The sequence below is a fragment of the Vespa crabro genome, chromosome 1 (genome assembly GCF_910589235.1).
Source record: "Vespa crabro chromosome 1, iyVesCrab1.2, whole genome shotgun sequence".
Lineage (NCBI taxonomy): Eukaryota > Metazoa > Arthropoda > Insecta > Hymenoptera > Vespidae > Vespa > Vespa crabro.
This window is the reverse complement of record NC_060955.1, coordinates 7,903,091-7,920,558: the sequence shown is the minus strand read 5'-3', so window position 1 is coordinate 7,920,558 and position 17,468 is coordinate 7,903,091. Positions and strand designations below refer to the sequence as shown.

General features: G+C 31.3%; 3 protein-coding genes across 9 annotated transcripts; 2 read left to right on the top strand and 1 right to left on the bottom strand.

Moving 5' to 3' along the window:
- On the top strand, positions 1-6,877 carry LOC124432752 (EF-hand domain-containing protein D2 homolog). Of its 3 annotated transcripts, none has more exons than XM_046981898.1 (5): positions 1-87; positions 430-564; positions 5,642-5,789; positions 6,439-6,573; positions 6,694-6,877. In XM_046981898.1, exons 1-5 carry the CDS (start codon positions 65-67, stop codon positions 6,829-6,831), a joined length of 579 nt encoding a protein of 192 aa, XP_046837854.1. In that variant the 5' UTR covers positions 1-64; the 3' UTR covers positions 6,832-6,877. The 3 variants fall into 3 exon arrangements, with proteins under 3 accessions (XP_046837854.1, XP_046837852.1, XP_046837853.1); XM_046981897.1 differs by having other exon boundaries at positions 40-80; XM_046981896.1 differs by having other exon boundaries at positions 37-564.
- A 2,112-nt stretch (positions 6,878-8,989) lies between these two features.
- LOC124432748 (E3 ubiquitin-protein ligase parkin) lies at positions 8,990-11,723 on the top strand. 5 transcript variants are annotated; one of them, XR_006944370.1, is made up of 10 exons: positions 8,991-9,398; positions 9,483-9,699; positions 9,787-10,147; positions 10,231-10,432; positions 10,504-10,665; positions 10,776-10,901; positions 10,975-11,059; positions 11,143-11,336; positions 11,426-11,507; positions 11,615-11,723. XR_006944370.1 is itself a non-coding variant. In XM_046981887.1 (8 exons), exons 1-8 carry the CDS (start codon positions 9,141-9,143, stop codon positions 11,250-11,252), a joined length of 1,521 nt encoding a protein of 506 aa, XP_046837843.1. In that variant the 5' UTR covers positions 8,991-9,140; the 3' UTR covers positions 11,253-11,723. The 5 variants fall into 5 exon arrangements, 1 of the variants encoding a protein (XP_046837843.1); XR_006944369.1 differs by having other exon boundaries at positions 11,426-11,723; XR_006944368.1 differs by having other exon boundaries at positions 11,143-11,507.
- LOC124432745 (T-box transcription factor T homolog 1) lies at positions 11,345-15,282 on the bottom strand. Its single transcript, XM_046981875.1, has 6 exons — positions 14,957-15,282; positions 13,894-13,989; positions 13,565-13,808; positions 13,119-13,272; positions 12,847-13,041; positions 11,345-12,773 (listed from the first exon to the last, which is right to left on the bottom strand). Exons 1-6 carry the CDS (start codon positions 15,280-15,282, stop codon positions 11,884-11,886), a joined length of 1,905 nt encoding a protein of 634 aa, XP_046837831.1. The 3' UTR covers positions 11,345-11,883.
- Between the last annotated feature and the right edge of the window lie 2,186 nt (positions 15,283-17,468).

Below are 17,468 nucleotides of genomic sequence, written 5' to 3'. Positions count from 1 at the left end.
CTGGGAACGAATCCGCGCTCGCACCAGTCGATTCGTTCGGCGCGCCGTCAATGCATGCCAGTGCATGTGGTCTCATCGTGGTGTGTGGTTCGTCTTTTATTTCTCTTTTTCTCTCTCCCTCTTTCTCCCTTTTTCTCTCTGTCTCTTTTTCTCTCTCTCTTTCTCTCTCTACTGTCTCTTTAATTTGACAGAACGATTTAGCGAGGATTTAATTAACATCAAGAATCTTACGTTCAGTTATTTACCTTTACTTAACGTTCTAACGAACTAGAACGAGAAAAGTCTAGCGGTACCTGCAGAGAGAAACGTGAAACTTCGTTCTAAAGGACATCAAAATATAGAAAGAGAGAGATAATCCACTCGGTTGGAGGGAAATCTTTGGTAAAGATAGGAGATGTCTGCGGACGCTGAGCTTAGTAACATTCTTAGCAGGAGGCAACGGATCAACGAGGATCTCGATGAGGGTAAAGAAGTGAAGAAACAATACAGATTTGTTAACGTCTATACCGAATTCCATGAGCTCTCTCGCCGGGAGATCAAACGATACGAGCAAACCTTCAACAGGTGAGAGAGAAAGAGAGAGCGACTATAATATTTTCCTTTTCATATTATCTCTATACTTTTTTTCATTAGTTTCTTAGTTTATAGAAAGACAAAGATATTGTTATAATAATACCGCTCGTTGTTTTTCCTTAATTGATTATGTATGATACGACATATTTCGTGAGAAAACATTTCGTGACATGCATATTATTACTACGCATTTGTATTCTTCCAACATGAATGTCACAATGCAAGGATGCTGCGTTAATGATACCTGATTGTAGAATATGATTGTTCGTTTTATTCTTATAATAGACAATTCGACATTGACCTATTCACCGACAAAAAAAAGTCATACTTTTTCTTTTATTCCTATCATCGATATGTATTTAAACAATAAGTTTGAAAGAAAGGTCGTAAACATAAGTTTCTATCTCTATCTATGAATGATCGAAGTCCGTTTGACTCATTGTTTCTTAATAACCATCAAAATATTTTTATCTGTAACTAAATGAAACATTGTGATCTTTTTAAAGATTCTCATACGAATATCGTTAACTTTATCTTTTGAGACGAATACACTGATTTTAACTTTATATTATCTAACGTAGATAGTAATCCTTTATCGTTTAATGTTGTCTCTCGGAGATATACCAACTTCTTTTGAAACCTACGTATTATAAATTCAGAATTGTTTCACAGAACAAAGAAAAAAGAAAAAATTCATTGGATATTATTCCGGTAAGACTGCTTATCTCTTTTGATACGGTCTTTTTTTTTTTTCGTAAACATTTTACAATATCTGTCGTACTCATTAATGTTTGATTTCATTGTCCTCTATGATTAAATTAATACATTAATATTCGTCGAAAATATGAAAACTTCTCCTTTTTGTACCTCATAAATCGGGATACTTCTTTCCACAAAACAGTTTACGGAATTCTATTTTTTTTTTTCTATTAAGGGAAGACGCACTTTTCAGGAACCGGTATGCTACGAGGTCCCTGTTTTTCTTTCTACGTGTGCAGCATACATATACGCTGACGCACGCTCACAAAGACGGGGTGAGTCACGTAAGGTGATCATTTCAAACTGCCGGTTACTGTCTCGCGAATATGTTTACCAAGCGTCTCAAGCAATATCGGTAGCCAACTCGGCAGAACACTTTTCACTTTAAACAATCTACCATATATATATGTATGTATGAACATATTTTGTACTTTGTGGTTTGACTATTCGGTGACACATGATAGCGAACATGTATCCGCAGATGTTTCGTATCTTGTGGTTATCTATCTTGCATTTCCTGTCTCGATGAGTCGCACGGTGACAAGGTTTCCTTTTATTTTGATTGAATTTTCAGCGTCTTTATCATCCTCTTCCGACTTTGACTATACTTTAATTTCCTCTAAGATCTAATCGAAAATGTTACGAGAAATGAGTGGAAATAACGGGAAACGAAAGTTGAAAATTCAAAATTGGCGCAGAAAATTACGCGTCAAATTTGAAAGCGTAATATTTTTTGTGCATATTGTTTTTTTTTCTAAGAACAAAAAAAATTACCATCAACGTGATCATCGATTTCTTGAGTATTAGACGATATCGTTTCTTTTAAAGTATCAGACGTCTTGTGTTTTAAAATAGAAGTTGTGTACATTTACCGATCGTTACGTTCCCTCTCATAGTGTAAACACCACGTGCAGCTAAACCCTTCGTGAATCGTATATCTAAACCAACGTGCGGATTTCTGTATCCTCATTACGTATTTGTGTACGAGCCGTTATTTCGTAGTCGTTCTAAGAAATTGCGTGTATCGAATGCGTAATTGGAGAAAGAATTTATTCGACAATTCAAGTGATATACCGATCATGAATTTATCGATTAGTCGTATTATATTTTGGATATTAGAAATTGTGCCTGTGGATTTAGAACGCTGAACTTTTCCTACCAGATGGAGGATAGGTTGCATAAAGAAATCGATTGATACATATCTAACGTAACGAAGTATACATATATACAGGGAACCTTCTTATAATACGGTACTCTGAGAACATAGTCTTGATATAACACGGTATTCTAAGAACACTGTTTCGATATAATACGGTATTCAGAGAATACGATAAAAAAATTACGAGATACCTTTTTATAATTCAATATAACACAGTAAAAGAATTACAAAATATCCTTCTATAGCGCGGTACTTTCTGAAAACGGTTTCGATATAAAACGGTAAACAAAAAATTGCAAGGTACTCTCTTATAACATCTCCTATAACGCACTCTAAGAGCACTGTTTTAATATAACACAGTATAAAAATTGCATAAACCGTCCAATACACATATATACACTGTATCAAGGATTACACAAAACAAAAGTGATCCATGGTGTAACACAATGGTTAATGCAACGGGTCTTAATTATTACATAAAATCACAGATAAATATCTTATCATAGTTATATTCCATAATCAAATTACAATGAGATTTTCTAATTACTTGAATTCGCAAACTTTCTATTTTATCTATTTCGTTTTAAATTCTTGAATTTTTCTTTTTTTTTCAGTTTTAATGTAAATTAATGTATATTGTTAAATCATGAAAAATTTTTTAATTGCAAATAATATTTCATTTTATTATATGTCAAATTTGACATGGAACGAAATCTCTTAAATTTTGTACAGTTTCGAGAAGTATCCTATATACATGGTTTTCACATAATACAGAACGTATCCGTTCAATTTATTTATTTCGTAATTTCTTATAACACGATACGAATTAACGGTTTTATAAGAGGGTTGTGTCTAGCATATGCTTTCTAAAAAAATGAATTCTATAATAAAAGAAAAGTACTAATAATTAGTTCCTTATCTACAAAATAAGCTGGTGTTGTAAATGAACATTTTATTATAAACATTACACTTTCTCTAGGATTAATAGCTCGTTCTACCACTATATAATCTTTTAACCAGGATTACGTGTAAGTAAAAGTGATTCATATTTACTCGTACAGGTATCGAGTTAATCCAAAACCACGATGACAATAACCTGCTGTATTGCGGTCTTAATAAATGTTCAGTAGGGTCGATGAATGTACAACGTATTGGCAATTCATATTACCATGAGAAGGAGTGTTTCGTGCTTAGGTACCTCTGGCGATTCAGCGAAATTCTAGTATACATCTTTATAGTAGAGCATAGAGTTCCATGAGGAAGTTATAGTTGTCGTGACAAGCAAGTTAAACAATAGCGGCTTGTGCCTTATAATACTCATCGATTTTTTTTTTTATTCTATGTGCATCATAACCTCTTCGACCATTTTTGTATTTGATGATATATATGGTCCGTTATACTTCGTTGATTATTATTTAATATACAGTTGTTTATAATTTAAAAAATTTCATTAAACAAATTTTCTTTCAAATTCTTAAATTACAAAATAATTTAAAAATAATTAAAAATATTATTTGTTATTTAAAATTTAATTTGTTATTAAGAAATTGGAAAACAATTTTTATCATATGCACGTAGTATACACACGTGACACAATTAATGACATTTCCGGTAAAGAAAATGGAGAAATTAGAAATATTCTCTTTTGATAAATTATTTTTTAATCGTATAATTTTTATTCGAACTATGAAGAATATATATAATTCTTTCTTAGTAAATCGATACAATTAGCTCATGGCATATATTCGTTTTACTGTACTTTCTCTTGGCGGTGCTAAATGTTAAATCAATGAGTCGTTGATAACCTGCCCTTTATACATACAAAAGAGCGATCTCCGCAATATCGATCTTTCCAAGTAAAGGGTAGTAATACGGAGAACTTAGAAGGAACATCTTCTACATATTTGTATGCTTACCTTGGCCTGATTTTTTATATTTCTCCCCTTAGAAATGATGCTGCGACAAATTGAACGAATATAATAGCTTTCATTGTCGTTCTTCCTCCTCCACATTTTCTATGTATATATATATATATACTATATATATTATATAATATGTAATATATAATATATATATAATATACAATATATAATATATAATGTATAATATAAATGCTATTCGTATAAAATAATATTTTCTTTAAAAAAGAAGTATCTTCGTACTGTCATTGATTAAAAAAAAAATCTGATAATAAATAAAAGATTTCAGATACTTCAACGAAGCGAGGATTTTGCGTTCAGTGGGACGATCGATCGAAGAACGGTTTTAATCTACTTTTTACATTTTCTTATCGATCAGAGTACGTTTGTCGTTCGAGTATGTTTATAAGCACGCAACCTCGACCTTTACGATAGTTCGCCTTTATACGTTTCATCACAGGAGCGTATCGATATTGTGGGATTTTTTAGAAGCTTAAATTTAATTTATTTCAGTTAAAAAATAACAATTTGTACCTTATTACATTCATCGATCTTTATTCGGTGTGTCCTAATCTCTAAATATTTTTGAATTCGACGATACTTTGATGTAGGATCCGTTACATTATACTTTTATCAAATACTATTGAAGTGATATAGTTATTTTTAACGATTTCGAATATTTTTTCTCTTTCAAAATATTTTAATTAATATTTTATACTGCTTAAAAAAGAAATATTTTCATACTCGTAGCACCTTCATTACGATTAATGTAATTTTCAGCAAAGAAAATGTCAGAACTAGAATTTTTTCTTTGATGCATTATTTTTTATATGTTATTTATTGGGTCAGTATTTTAAATAAATGGTTAGTTTTTATAATAAAATATCGGTACATAATATATTCGAACGAAGATATTTCTTTTTATAAGACAATATAAGTGATGATGCAGCTTTGATGCAACTTTAACATTTTATTATTTATTTTAACTAAAATATTTATATATATCGATCATTTATTTTAGAAAAAATGTACTTATTCATTTTTAAAATTTACTTTATTAATAAAAAAGAAAAAAATATTGACCAAATAGATATAAGTGTTATTTTTTATCTCATTTATATTCATGCTATTTTTGTTGTCATTTGACTAAATTCATTCATTTGTAATTACTATCCTGTACAGAACAATTCTTCTTTTTAACATATTTAGCAACCGTTGTATCAACTTACAGATTCGATGATGGACACGATGGTTATCTTGATCTAAATGAATTGAAACGTATGATGGAAGTTCTAGGAGCACCTCAAACTCATCTCGGTTTAAAGGCAATGATACATGAAGTTGACGAAGATGGTGACGGACGTATATCCTTTCGCGAAGTAAGAAGATAATAATTTTACTGATAATTATTAGTTATGATTTTCATCTATAGTATCATCATATAGTATCATTTTATTTATTTAATTATTTATTATTTATAATAATAATAATTATATAATAATAATTATTATTATTATTAATATATAATAATTATTAATTATTAATTACTATTAAGATAATAATAATTATTATTATCATTATTATCAATATTAGTATTTTCGGCTGTGTCAAAGTATCTGTTCCTTTAAGGTATTTTTGGGAAGAAACCAACATAAAGAATCTTTGTGAAATATTATTGAATATATATAATATTATATAACTATTATATAAATAAGCTGTTATTATTGTTTTTATTATTATCTATGTTTTCTCGGTATTATTATTATTATTATTATTATTATTATTATTATTATTATTATTATTAGTAGTAGTAGTAGTAGTAGTAGTAGTAGTAGTAGTAGTAGTAGTAGTAGTAGTAGTAGTAGTAGTAGTAGTAGTAGTAGTAGTAGTAGTAGTAGTAGTAGTAGTAGTAGTAGTAGTAGTAGTAGTAGTAGTAGTAATAGCAGCAGTATTAGAAATTCACTTGGAAGATATTTTTTCGTTAGATTTTAATGTAATAATTCATGAATGTATATCAAAATGTTACAGTTTCTTCTGATTTACCGTAAGGCACATGCTGGTGAATTAGAGCAGGATTCTGGCTTAGGACAATTGGCTCGTCTGACCGAAGTAGACGTGGATGAGGTTGGCGTATCAGGTGCCAAGAACTTTTTTGAAGCTAAGGTAAAATCTATTGTTTGTAATAATATGAAGCAAATAAGAACTGAAAAATTTTTCTGACTTTAATAACAAAAAAATGCTCTCTTTATTTTTTCCTTATATAATTTACATTTATATCCGTAGATCGAGCAGCTTCGTAAATCTAGTAAATTTGAGGACGAAATTCGCATGGAACAAGAAGAAAGAAAACGTGAGGAAGCTGAGAAGGCAGCAAGACGCGCACAATTTAGAGAAAAAGCTGCGATTTTTAGTAATAATTAAAAGAGAAAGAAAAGAAAAAAATAAATATAGGACAGTATGAAAAGTTATTTTTGGAAAACTGGTTAGGTGTCATATTTTATGAGAGGATATCTATTTAATTTGGTCAAAAGCACAATAGGGCGATCATTATAAAGGATCATTGAAGGGATTCCGATAGATTTTGCACTTTTGCGATAATAAATAATCTCTAGCTTGATCGTGCAAATAACGCACATTTATTTTAATCCTTTTTAATCGGAGCTTCATTTAATGATTTATGAAACTCTATCGATTTTGATTTATCGGTTAAACTAAACTTCAAAGAACGAATCTAATGACTATATTAATGTTTTAGACGTGATATATATATATATATATATATATATATATATATATACATATACATATATACATATATATATATACATATATATATATATATATATATATATATATATACATATACATATATACATATATATATATACATATATATATATATATACATACATACGTTATATATATATATATATATTGATGAAAAGAATAATTTATTATAATACTTCGAGTAGAAAGGATTAACATATATTCGTATCAAGAACATCAAAGATACTTGCATGATAAAATCCTCTCCTTTTCTTTTATAGAAAAATGTTTTATTCAGTTTTTTTATTCGTTATGTTTACCTATCTTTTAAGTTATCTTAATAATTGTAGAATTTCGTATTGAAAAAAATAATATCATTTTGGTATTAACTACATTCGTCTTATTCGAATAATTTTTTTTCCATTTATAAAGTAATCATTAATCAATTTTTATCGTATTTGTGACAAAGTTATGTTCTTTTCATGTCGCGCCTTCTTTTTCTTCTTTTTCTTTTTTAATTTTTTTTTTTTTTTTTTTTTTTTTTTTTTTTATTATGATAATATTAACATCTGAAGAAATAAAATATAGTCATTTGATGAGAAATTACAATGCAAGTGTTAAATGGAGGGAGAAAATTCCAACTATTTTTTGCTCTAGTCATGCATTTATCTTGAAGAGATATATTTTTAATACAATTTCATCTAGATTTTTTATGCTACACTGCTATATAAACTTCATAGAAATAGTATAAGAAAATTTTTATATTTTATAAGAGTTTCTCTCTCCTTGAGAGTAATGTGTGTCATAACCATTTGAAAATATATTACTCCAATGATTTTATTATGTACTTGCATAATGTAAAAATAATTAATTAAGCATTCTATATGTCATTTACTCGTATGTATATAACATCGAAAGTTGTATCACATCATATGAGATGCATTACTTTAGTACACACTATGTAAATAGTACGTAAGCTTTATGCCATTTTTTTTCTTTCTTTTTTACTGATTTTATTATAGAAGAAAAATGATTTATTTTATAAAAATAATATGTTAACATTGTGATATGCAAGTTATATATATATTGTACTTAATTAGTGTATGTTTCAAATAATGTATAAACTGAAATTTTAATTAAGCATATGATGAAGTATTTTGTAAATTTACATTTTACAATCATTTTTTATATAATTTAATATCGAAATACTTCGAATGCTTTGTTTAGAAAAAAAAAAGGAAAAGAAAAAGATTACGTTCATACTTACATTATTTTTACTATTTTTTCGCGGTTTTTTTAAATGCCACTGTTACTAAAATCACGGAATCAAAAAGTCGTTAAAAATCGTTATTGTTCACGAAGAAATCGAAGGTGAGTGACATGTTCTTCCTTTTTACGAATTTCAATATTCGAATAACGACAATTTAATATGTCTAAATGTAAGTATTCGTTCATTCACATAGTAATTAAAATATTTTGCATGTTAAGGATATAATGAAGATGTTATAAAATTTATATTATTAGTAGAAAAATATTTCTTTATATTGATGATGAACAAATTTTGTATTATTATGAATTACTTTCTTTTCCTTTCCATACTTCAAATGTGATTTTTGGAAATATTAGCAAGTTTTTATTATTGGGTTGATAATGGAAGTTTTTATAATTTTTTTTTTTATCAATTCTACGATGATTAAGGTCAACGTTATCGATATTACAATATGTATAGAATCGCACATGAGTGTTTACAGAGAGCGTTAGTTATCAGACATATATAATTTTTCTCATATTGTAGCCTCTCATATTGGTTATCTATGATGGAAGTAATTCTAGTCTCTCATATTGGTTATCTATGATGGAGGTAGAGGTTATGTTCGTTTAGGCTTTATTGTTGTTAATTATGTTTACTGTATCTTCTAACTGTGCAATGGTTAGAAGATTGTACAGAATACATTGTTATCGTTATGAGTTTCTTGTTTGATTTAGTAAAAAACGCATTTATCAGGATGTTAGAGCTTTTATGGTTTGGTAAAAAGAAAATTAGCAATTCATTAAGTATATATATCAAAACAAATACAGGAAATACTCTATCTGTGGATTTAGATCCTAAATGGGATATAAAAAATGTGAAAGAAATATTAGCACCCCGAATGGGGATGGCACCAGAAGATATTAAAATTATTTTCGCTGGTAAAGAACTACATAATTCAACAGTAATAGAGGTACAAAACAATTGTGATTATAGTTTATAAAATTTAATATATGATTTTATAAAATATTATATATTTCTATATAATTGTCTATAGGAATGTGATTTGGGTCAGCAAAGCATTCTTCATGCTGTTCAAAATCGTCATCAAAGACTTAATAAGAGTATAAATTCTGTAAATATTATCGAAGAGGTGGTAACAGAAGGATCTGATTTTGATTCGACAATTAGTAGTAGTGGGAGTAAACCAATGAATGAAACTCTTACAGATTTGCCATTAGAGGAAACAGATCAGACAAATTCATCCACAGATGGTTATTATATTACATATGCTATATTTACTATAATAAATCAAAAATGAACTAATTATATTATATAATTTTCATCATATTTTATGGTAGAGCAACGAGAAACTCGAGCACATTTTTATGTATATTGTTCAAAGCCGTGCAAAGCTGTAACTACAGGGAAGTTAAGAGTCAAATGTGCATCTTGTGGTAGTGGTGCCGTTACAGTAGATAGAGATCCACAATGTTGGCCAGATGTTTTACAACCCAAAAGAATAACGGTTCATTGCGAAAATGAGTTATGCGAGTTATCAGTATCTTCTAATGAAGACACCGAATTACAAGTTTTTTATGCTCAATTCTTTTTCAAGTGTGCAAATCATATTAGTTTAGGTGAAGATGACCAGGCAGTACCACTTTATTATATCAAGCCAAATTCCATGAATGTACCTTGTCTCGCTTGTACAGATATAAGGTATCAGATAATAATGAGAGGATCAGATAATAATCTAAATTTATCTATATGTATATGATCTAATTTTACCTATATATATATAGGGATACAGTATTGGTTTTTCCTTGCGAAGCAGCCCATGTAACTTGCCTAGATTGCTTTAAAGAATATTGTTCTGTACGTTTACGCGAGCGTCAGTTTCAATTTGAAGCAACAAAAGGTTACTATACTCTTCCCTGTCCCGCAGGATGTTCCAACTCTTTTATTACAGAAGTCCATCATTTTCATCTTCTTAATCCACAGCAGGTATATATTTTCTAAACTAAGAGATTATATGAGATTTAAGAAAAGTTGTTGAAATATATTTTAATATTTAGTATGAGCAATATCAACGATTTAGTACAGAGGAATATGTTTTACGAGAGGGTGGACTTCTTTGTCCAAGGCCAGATTGTGGTATGGGCATAATACCACCATCTATAGAAGATGGTGCAAATGAAGAAGAATGTCGTAAAATTCAATGTTTTGCAGGTTGTGGTGTAAGTTAATATATGGATTATATTTTAGATAGAATCCTACACAATTGTGATTTATAATAGGAACAATTACACGAAGTATATATTGTTTATACTTTATATGTGATTTATAGTATGTATTCTGTAGAAGATGTTTACAAGGATTTCATGTGGGAGAATGCGAATTACAATCTTCAGAGGCATCTAATAACAAATCTATATCTAACGGATATACCATTGATCCCCAGAAGGCTAAAGATGTATTTACATTATTATTGTTCAAAGTTGTGACGCGTAATAGTGCAAAAATCTTATGGATATATTTTATTTTAGGCTAAATGGGATGAGGCTAGTAAAAAAACCATACAAATATCGACTAAACCTTGTCCAAAATGTAGGACACCTACCGAAAGAGATGGTATTCATAGTTTCTGAAAACTTTTTATCAAACCAGTCAATTTTCTATTTTCGAAAAATACTTCGAAATTGTTATTTTTTTAGGTGGATGCATGCATATGGTTTGTACACGAGCAGGCTGTGGTTTTCAGTGGTGTTGGGTTTGCCAAACTCAATGGACGAGAGATTGCATGGGTAGTCATTGGTTCGGATAGAGGAATACGTTAATTTAACGTTAATTTTTATAACTACCGTTATTACTGATTTATTTTCTGGCAATGTAATTTATCAATAATCGGGTAAATTATTTTCTTGTCATAAAAATTAGTTTGTTTTGTTAATCTTTTGTTCCCTACTGATAGAGTATATTTTATTGTAATGTTTTCAGAATTCGTTAAATTTATCTAACAACCTATATTTTCAAAATATGCAGTAAAAATTAATTTGCAATGGAATTGATTTCTGTATGTGTGTGTATCTCTATTTCTTTCTATATATTTGTAATAATATAAACAAATATAATTTTATAAAATTCAGAATGTAATATATAAGATTTACGTGTTATTTTTTTCTGTAGGTAGCGATATATTTATATTTATGGAAAGGTATACTTACAAGTAAGATATACGTGAAGCTTTCGTATGATCAACAACGATGCGAAAATATATGAATCATTAAATGAGAAAGTGTTTAATGTAAAATATTATTATCTAAGGCCACTTGAAAATCCGATTAGTCGATACTCGCTAGAACTTTCGTTCAAATATATGCGAATATATATGTATAGTTTCGTAGAAAGAAACTTCACCTAATATATTATTTGCTCGTATGTATTATAAATGTAAATCAAATAGCCGTTGTTTGAGGAGCAGGTGGTGGTGTCAAAGGCGTCCAAGCGTTAGTTTGTTGATCGGTATTAGTCAGTTGATTGTTTTGTCGATGATGATTGTGACGATCTATCACCACAGCTAAGCACCTGCGATCATCATCGGATTGTACATTATTTAGAGTTTCGACAGCTTGATTAGGACAAACACCAGGTACATGTTGATGTTCCTTAGAAGGATCATCATATTCTCCAGCATTTGGTGATGTAGTTTCGGTTTGTGAAAGAGGTTGAAGATGTAACATTTGCATATTGTGATGCTGCTGTTTGTGTAGATGTTGATCAGGTGTCGTCGATTGTACTGGAGATACAGGTGCATGATGATACTCATGAATCGAATATTCTGCTGGATTGGCTGAAGGAATTGTTTCGTTATCGGTTGGATGTAAAACGTGATGTAGTCCACCGTGAGATACCGTAGTGTAAGGTGGCATTTGATGATGGAGATGCAAATTTAAATTTAAATAGGATTGTTGTTGTTGCTGTTGCTGTTGTTGATGATGTTGTTGATCGGATAGAGCCATGGAGTGTATCCAAGCGGATGAGTCTGAGTTATGGGGATGATCCTGTGACATTGAATTGCAAGGTAAACTTGCTGGGACGTAAAGTGTACATCCGGTCACACTGGTCGGTGTCATTGTTCCAACGACCGTTCTAGCTAGTGTAGTATGTGAGGAAGATGTTGGTGATGGCGAAGGTGAAGCTGCCCATTCTTGTGACGGTGGAGGTGGTATGCACGCTGGATTTAAACTTTGTAAGGATTCCGGACTTCGTGGTGACCAACTGGATGGTGTTACGTAGGTCGTTGAATGTAGGAGTGGAACGGTCCCATATGGATCTAAGTGTTCCTCTGAAGTTTAAATAGAATTCAATTATTTCTTATTTTTTTACAGGAAGATAATTAAACACATTGTTATACCAACCATCTTGAGCATATTTGTGTCTCAAAGAATATGGTGTTACCCTACAAGTATTTCTACGTCCACTAGTAGAAACGGTGTAAGAATGAGTAAGGTGATTGTTAACGACGTTTTGTGCTTGATTTTGAGGCGCCATTATTCCGGATGTACTATACTCACATCCCATCGTTGGCTGCGGTATGAACCAAGCACTTGAGTCTACAATTTTCAAATGGCAATGTGTTGGTCGTACTTCGTGCGTCGAAAGTTCAATGTTATTCGTATATTAGACTCACATTGAGGATACGTTTGAGTGTCAGTTGGTCTTTCTTTTGCATCCAAGAAAGCTTTAGCAAATGGATTATATTTTATTTTTAAGCTTGTCACTTCCTCGTTCTGATACGCTGTCACTGCTATGAACTGTGTCTCAGGAAAACGATAGGTGAGAACCTGCAATAATCGGAATTTTTTCAATCCTTAAACATACTTTATTTTATCTTATTTTTTTCTTTTCTATACGTCACTGCCTCGATGACTCTTACATTTAGTCAGAAAATCTTATTTACACGTTCGAACGTTTTCTCTTTCTCGACGTTTTCGAACTTACGTAGAAACGCATAGGTACCTATATCCATATTGACTAAACATGTTTCAACTTATTCTAACGTACTGAAACCGTAATGCAAACTTCTCTTGTTAAGAACGTATACAAAATCGTAAAATGATGCGGAACGTTGCTTACAGTTCTCTGTTCTTCGGCTCCAACTCGAACCAGATGCACACGCGGCTCATATTTGTGTAGCGAATTTAACATGATCTGTCCATTCCCGTTAGCCTTGTTGGTGAGTTTCACCTTGGCAAATGATATTGCTTCTTTCATCCAGTGAGCACCAAAATTTGGACTCTCTGGATGAACGTAAATCGGATTTGGAGGTGCGATTTCTGCTTTTCCACCGGGAACCCATTCACCGTTTACGTATTTCCACCTATTTTTTGACAGAGTTTTTTTTATATAATATATATAAATATATAAATGATATCATGTGATGCTAGAGTTATAAATATTCTCACCTATGAGGATCTACTTGTACGAATTCGAGCAAAAGAGTGTACATGGCTGCTGGTTCCAGGCCCTGTGCTAATACTTTAACCACCGGAAACATTCGTCTAAGGGGAGAAAAGTCAACAATATTTCATTTAAATTAAAGTTTGAGCCACGTCAGTTTTATTAATAGAAGAAAAGGATTCTATCAGCGAATAATATACGTTGGTAGTGCAAGAAGCAAATCTGCTAGGCATTATTATTAGATCAATTAGCTTAATTTACAACTTTGTGTTCTACTTTTCATATACTTTGTTTTTGTCTTCTTCTAAATGTCCTTACATTTCATTACGATGATTAATAAAAATGATTGTTATTCTTTACAATGAATTATTTTCGTAAGTAATATTTCATAAGAGAAAAAAATAATATTACACAAACTTTGTGATTTTTCATTTTATTATATATTATTTTCTATGTGCATGGGAGACCTATATCGTTGTTCAACAATTTTCTTTGAAGACAGTCCGCCGGCAAAACTTCAGAAGTTGCAGGTGTGCCATTGGACCGACCGTCCAACATTCTACGAAGAAGAATCGTGAGTATCGTAAAGTTTTATTACCGACACAATACTATAGTTTTTTATTCTCCAACCGAATTATGTTTCTTTCATTCGAGATATTCCTTTTCGGGGTCGATCATTAGTCGCGCGTGCCTACTCTATCTTGACTATTAAAGCACGCCAGGTAAATAAGAATAGATACATAGATACGTTGATCGTTAGAAAAAAAATCAATTACAATGTTTAAAGTATATTTCGAATATACCTGGAAATTCTGAAGATCCTTTCAAAAGGTTTTATCATTTTCGAATGTTTAATATTTAAACAATTTTATAATTTTTATTTCTGATAGATATAAATTGAAGATTTTTTATATTCTCTATGATAAAAATATTTGATGATTATTAATGTAAATGAATAATGATAGATTGAATATATTCTTAAATTTTAAATGATCAAGTGCGATAGCAATCAGACTTAAGTAATCAGATTAAGTAGAAACTAAAAAATTCGATCATCAGCATTCTTACCTTCCATTTTTCGTGACGATCATCTCGTTAGTGATACACTGAAATCTAGTCCATAATTCTCTGTCCTCTAATGAAAGAGATAGGGGTAAGTTCTGATTAGATGACATCGATGTAACGCAGATATTTTGCCTGGACAAAGAATCTCGATCATCGTTTGATTTCTTATTGGTTTCCTTAGACATTGCTCGAGCTTGTTCACCATCTTCTTCTTGTTCTAATTCATGTTCATTTTCGGTATCTTGTTGCTCCTGTCCTCTCTGTCGATCTTTTTCTCGACAGGAAGAATGTACAGGAGACATACCGAGATTCGTATTGCCTGATTGCATCTTTCTACTTTTCTTTCTCTCTCCCTCTTTTTAACTTTTCTCGTTAATCAATCAAGTCACGCTTCTCTCTCTCTAAAGTCGCTAGTTCAATTAGATGAAGTTGACGAATGTGATAAACGATTAGAAAAAGGTCGATGTGAAAAGAGATAGAAAGCAGAAAAGCTGGTACAAAGATACGAATGAATGTTCGAGAGAAAGAAAAAAAAAAGAAAGAAAGAGAGAGTGATAGATAGATAGATAGATAGAAGGATAGAAAAAAAGAAAGAAAGAAAGAAAGAAAAAAAGTAAGAAAAAGAGAGGGAGTGGAGAACGTTGAACGCGGATGTCGTCGGTCGCACCTAGCAACACCGATTTCAACTGCTGACCAGCCCTCGTGGCCAGGACTCGTAACACTTGGGCGCGATATTTCACACTATCCGGCGAAGACGAGCCGAAGACTGACGGGCGACACCTCTCAGTTTCTCCTGGACGACCTTTCCTTCTCTATCTCTTGGCGGTGGCCGGCTCCTAAAAGAAACGGCACCATCCTCCCTGGCTGACCAACTCCGTTACGGTGCTCCTCAGGTGCTAATTAAGAGCCAGGAATTAGAAAGAGCCTGGTCTCTCTCTCTCTCTCTCTCTCCGTCTCCTTTTCCTCTCTCTTTTTCATGATATTGCCGCAAACATGGCAGTACGTACCATGTTCTTTCTGCATTGGCTGTAATCCCTACAAACTGCTTGGTACACCGAACGAAACGATTTCACTGGTCCCCTCTTCGTTCTAGGCCATTCAAGGACGCTATTTGTCACCGCCTCTAATCCTACTCGCAAGCCAACCGACGATCGACTTCAGTTTACGATCCCATCATGGTTGGTTGATTCATCGTATAGTAGACGGAGAGTTCGTCAGTCCGCCCATCAACTTGACCGATCGCCAGCTCCTCCTGAAGTTCCTTCGTCAACGGCAGACGATGTGTGACCCCCTTGTGTGACCTCGCTTCCGGACTTCGCGGTATCAATTCGTGAACGAGCAACGAGGTTTCAACCGATCGTTTTACTTCGGCACTCTTTTCTTAATTCGTTCGATCGGTTCTCTTTGACTTCTTCGAGGTTAGATATCAAGTATTATATCCAGCGATCTTGTTATTATATCGTATATTTAATTTATTATCTTTTCTCCTTTTTTTTCTTTTCTTTTTTTTTATTATATTTTTACATTATATTTGTTTAGTGCTATTCAAGAAATATCTTTCTTGTTTGTTTTTTTCAGAAATATATACGTGAAGGATTTTAAAGCAAGATACAGTGTGATGTTTCGGTGATGTAACAATCTTATAGAAAGTGTTCTCCATTATCGTATGTATCCACACACGTTTATATTCATTAATCCCTTTAGGGTGTTTTCTTGGATTGTGAATTAAGATAAAAAACAAATCGATTATTGGTATTCCATTTCGAAAGATATATATGCTATTGTTAGCTCGTTCTTCGTTTTTGATGCTGAGGAGTCAGCAAGGTAAGCACCGAAGGTGGAGTCTTCGGAGTCGTACTTTTTCATCTCAAATGACTAAAATCAACATAGACTCAGTCTCACGGTACGAGCTGTACAATCTTTTATTGGCTAGGAACATTTGACCAGGACCGTTTTTTGTTTGTAGTATCATGCCATGATTTCTACTAGTGCGTTTATATACATATATAAAGTCGACAAGGATATGTTTGCGCCTCAGACTCGTATAACATGAATTGTCCGCAAAGCTGATGAAGTTTTCTGACGATAGGTAAGAATTCTTAATCGATAGAATTTTATATTCGAACGAATTTATGTTTTGAGTTTTTAGTAGTATATTAGGAATGGCACTTCTGGACAAGTTGATTAAATGATTAAGAAAGCAATTATTTATTAAATAATTTGATTTATTGATTTCTTTTGTTATATCTAGGATCTTTATATTCGGACGAATTTGTTAAGAATTTTGTTGACTTCTAATTTAATCTATTAAAACTGGTACTTTTGAATTAATTGATCAAATAAATGAAAAAAATTATTTATTAAGTAATTTAATAAGTTGCTTTCTTTTGTTATATTTAGGTTTGTTGTATTCGAATTAATTCGTTTTGAATTTTGTCGACTCCATTTTTAACATATTAGAATTGGTACTTTTATTTCTCTATTTTTTCTGTTATATTTAGGATTTCTTTAGAAT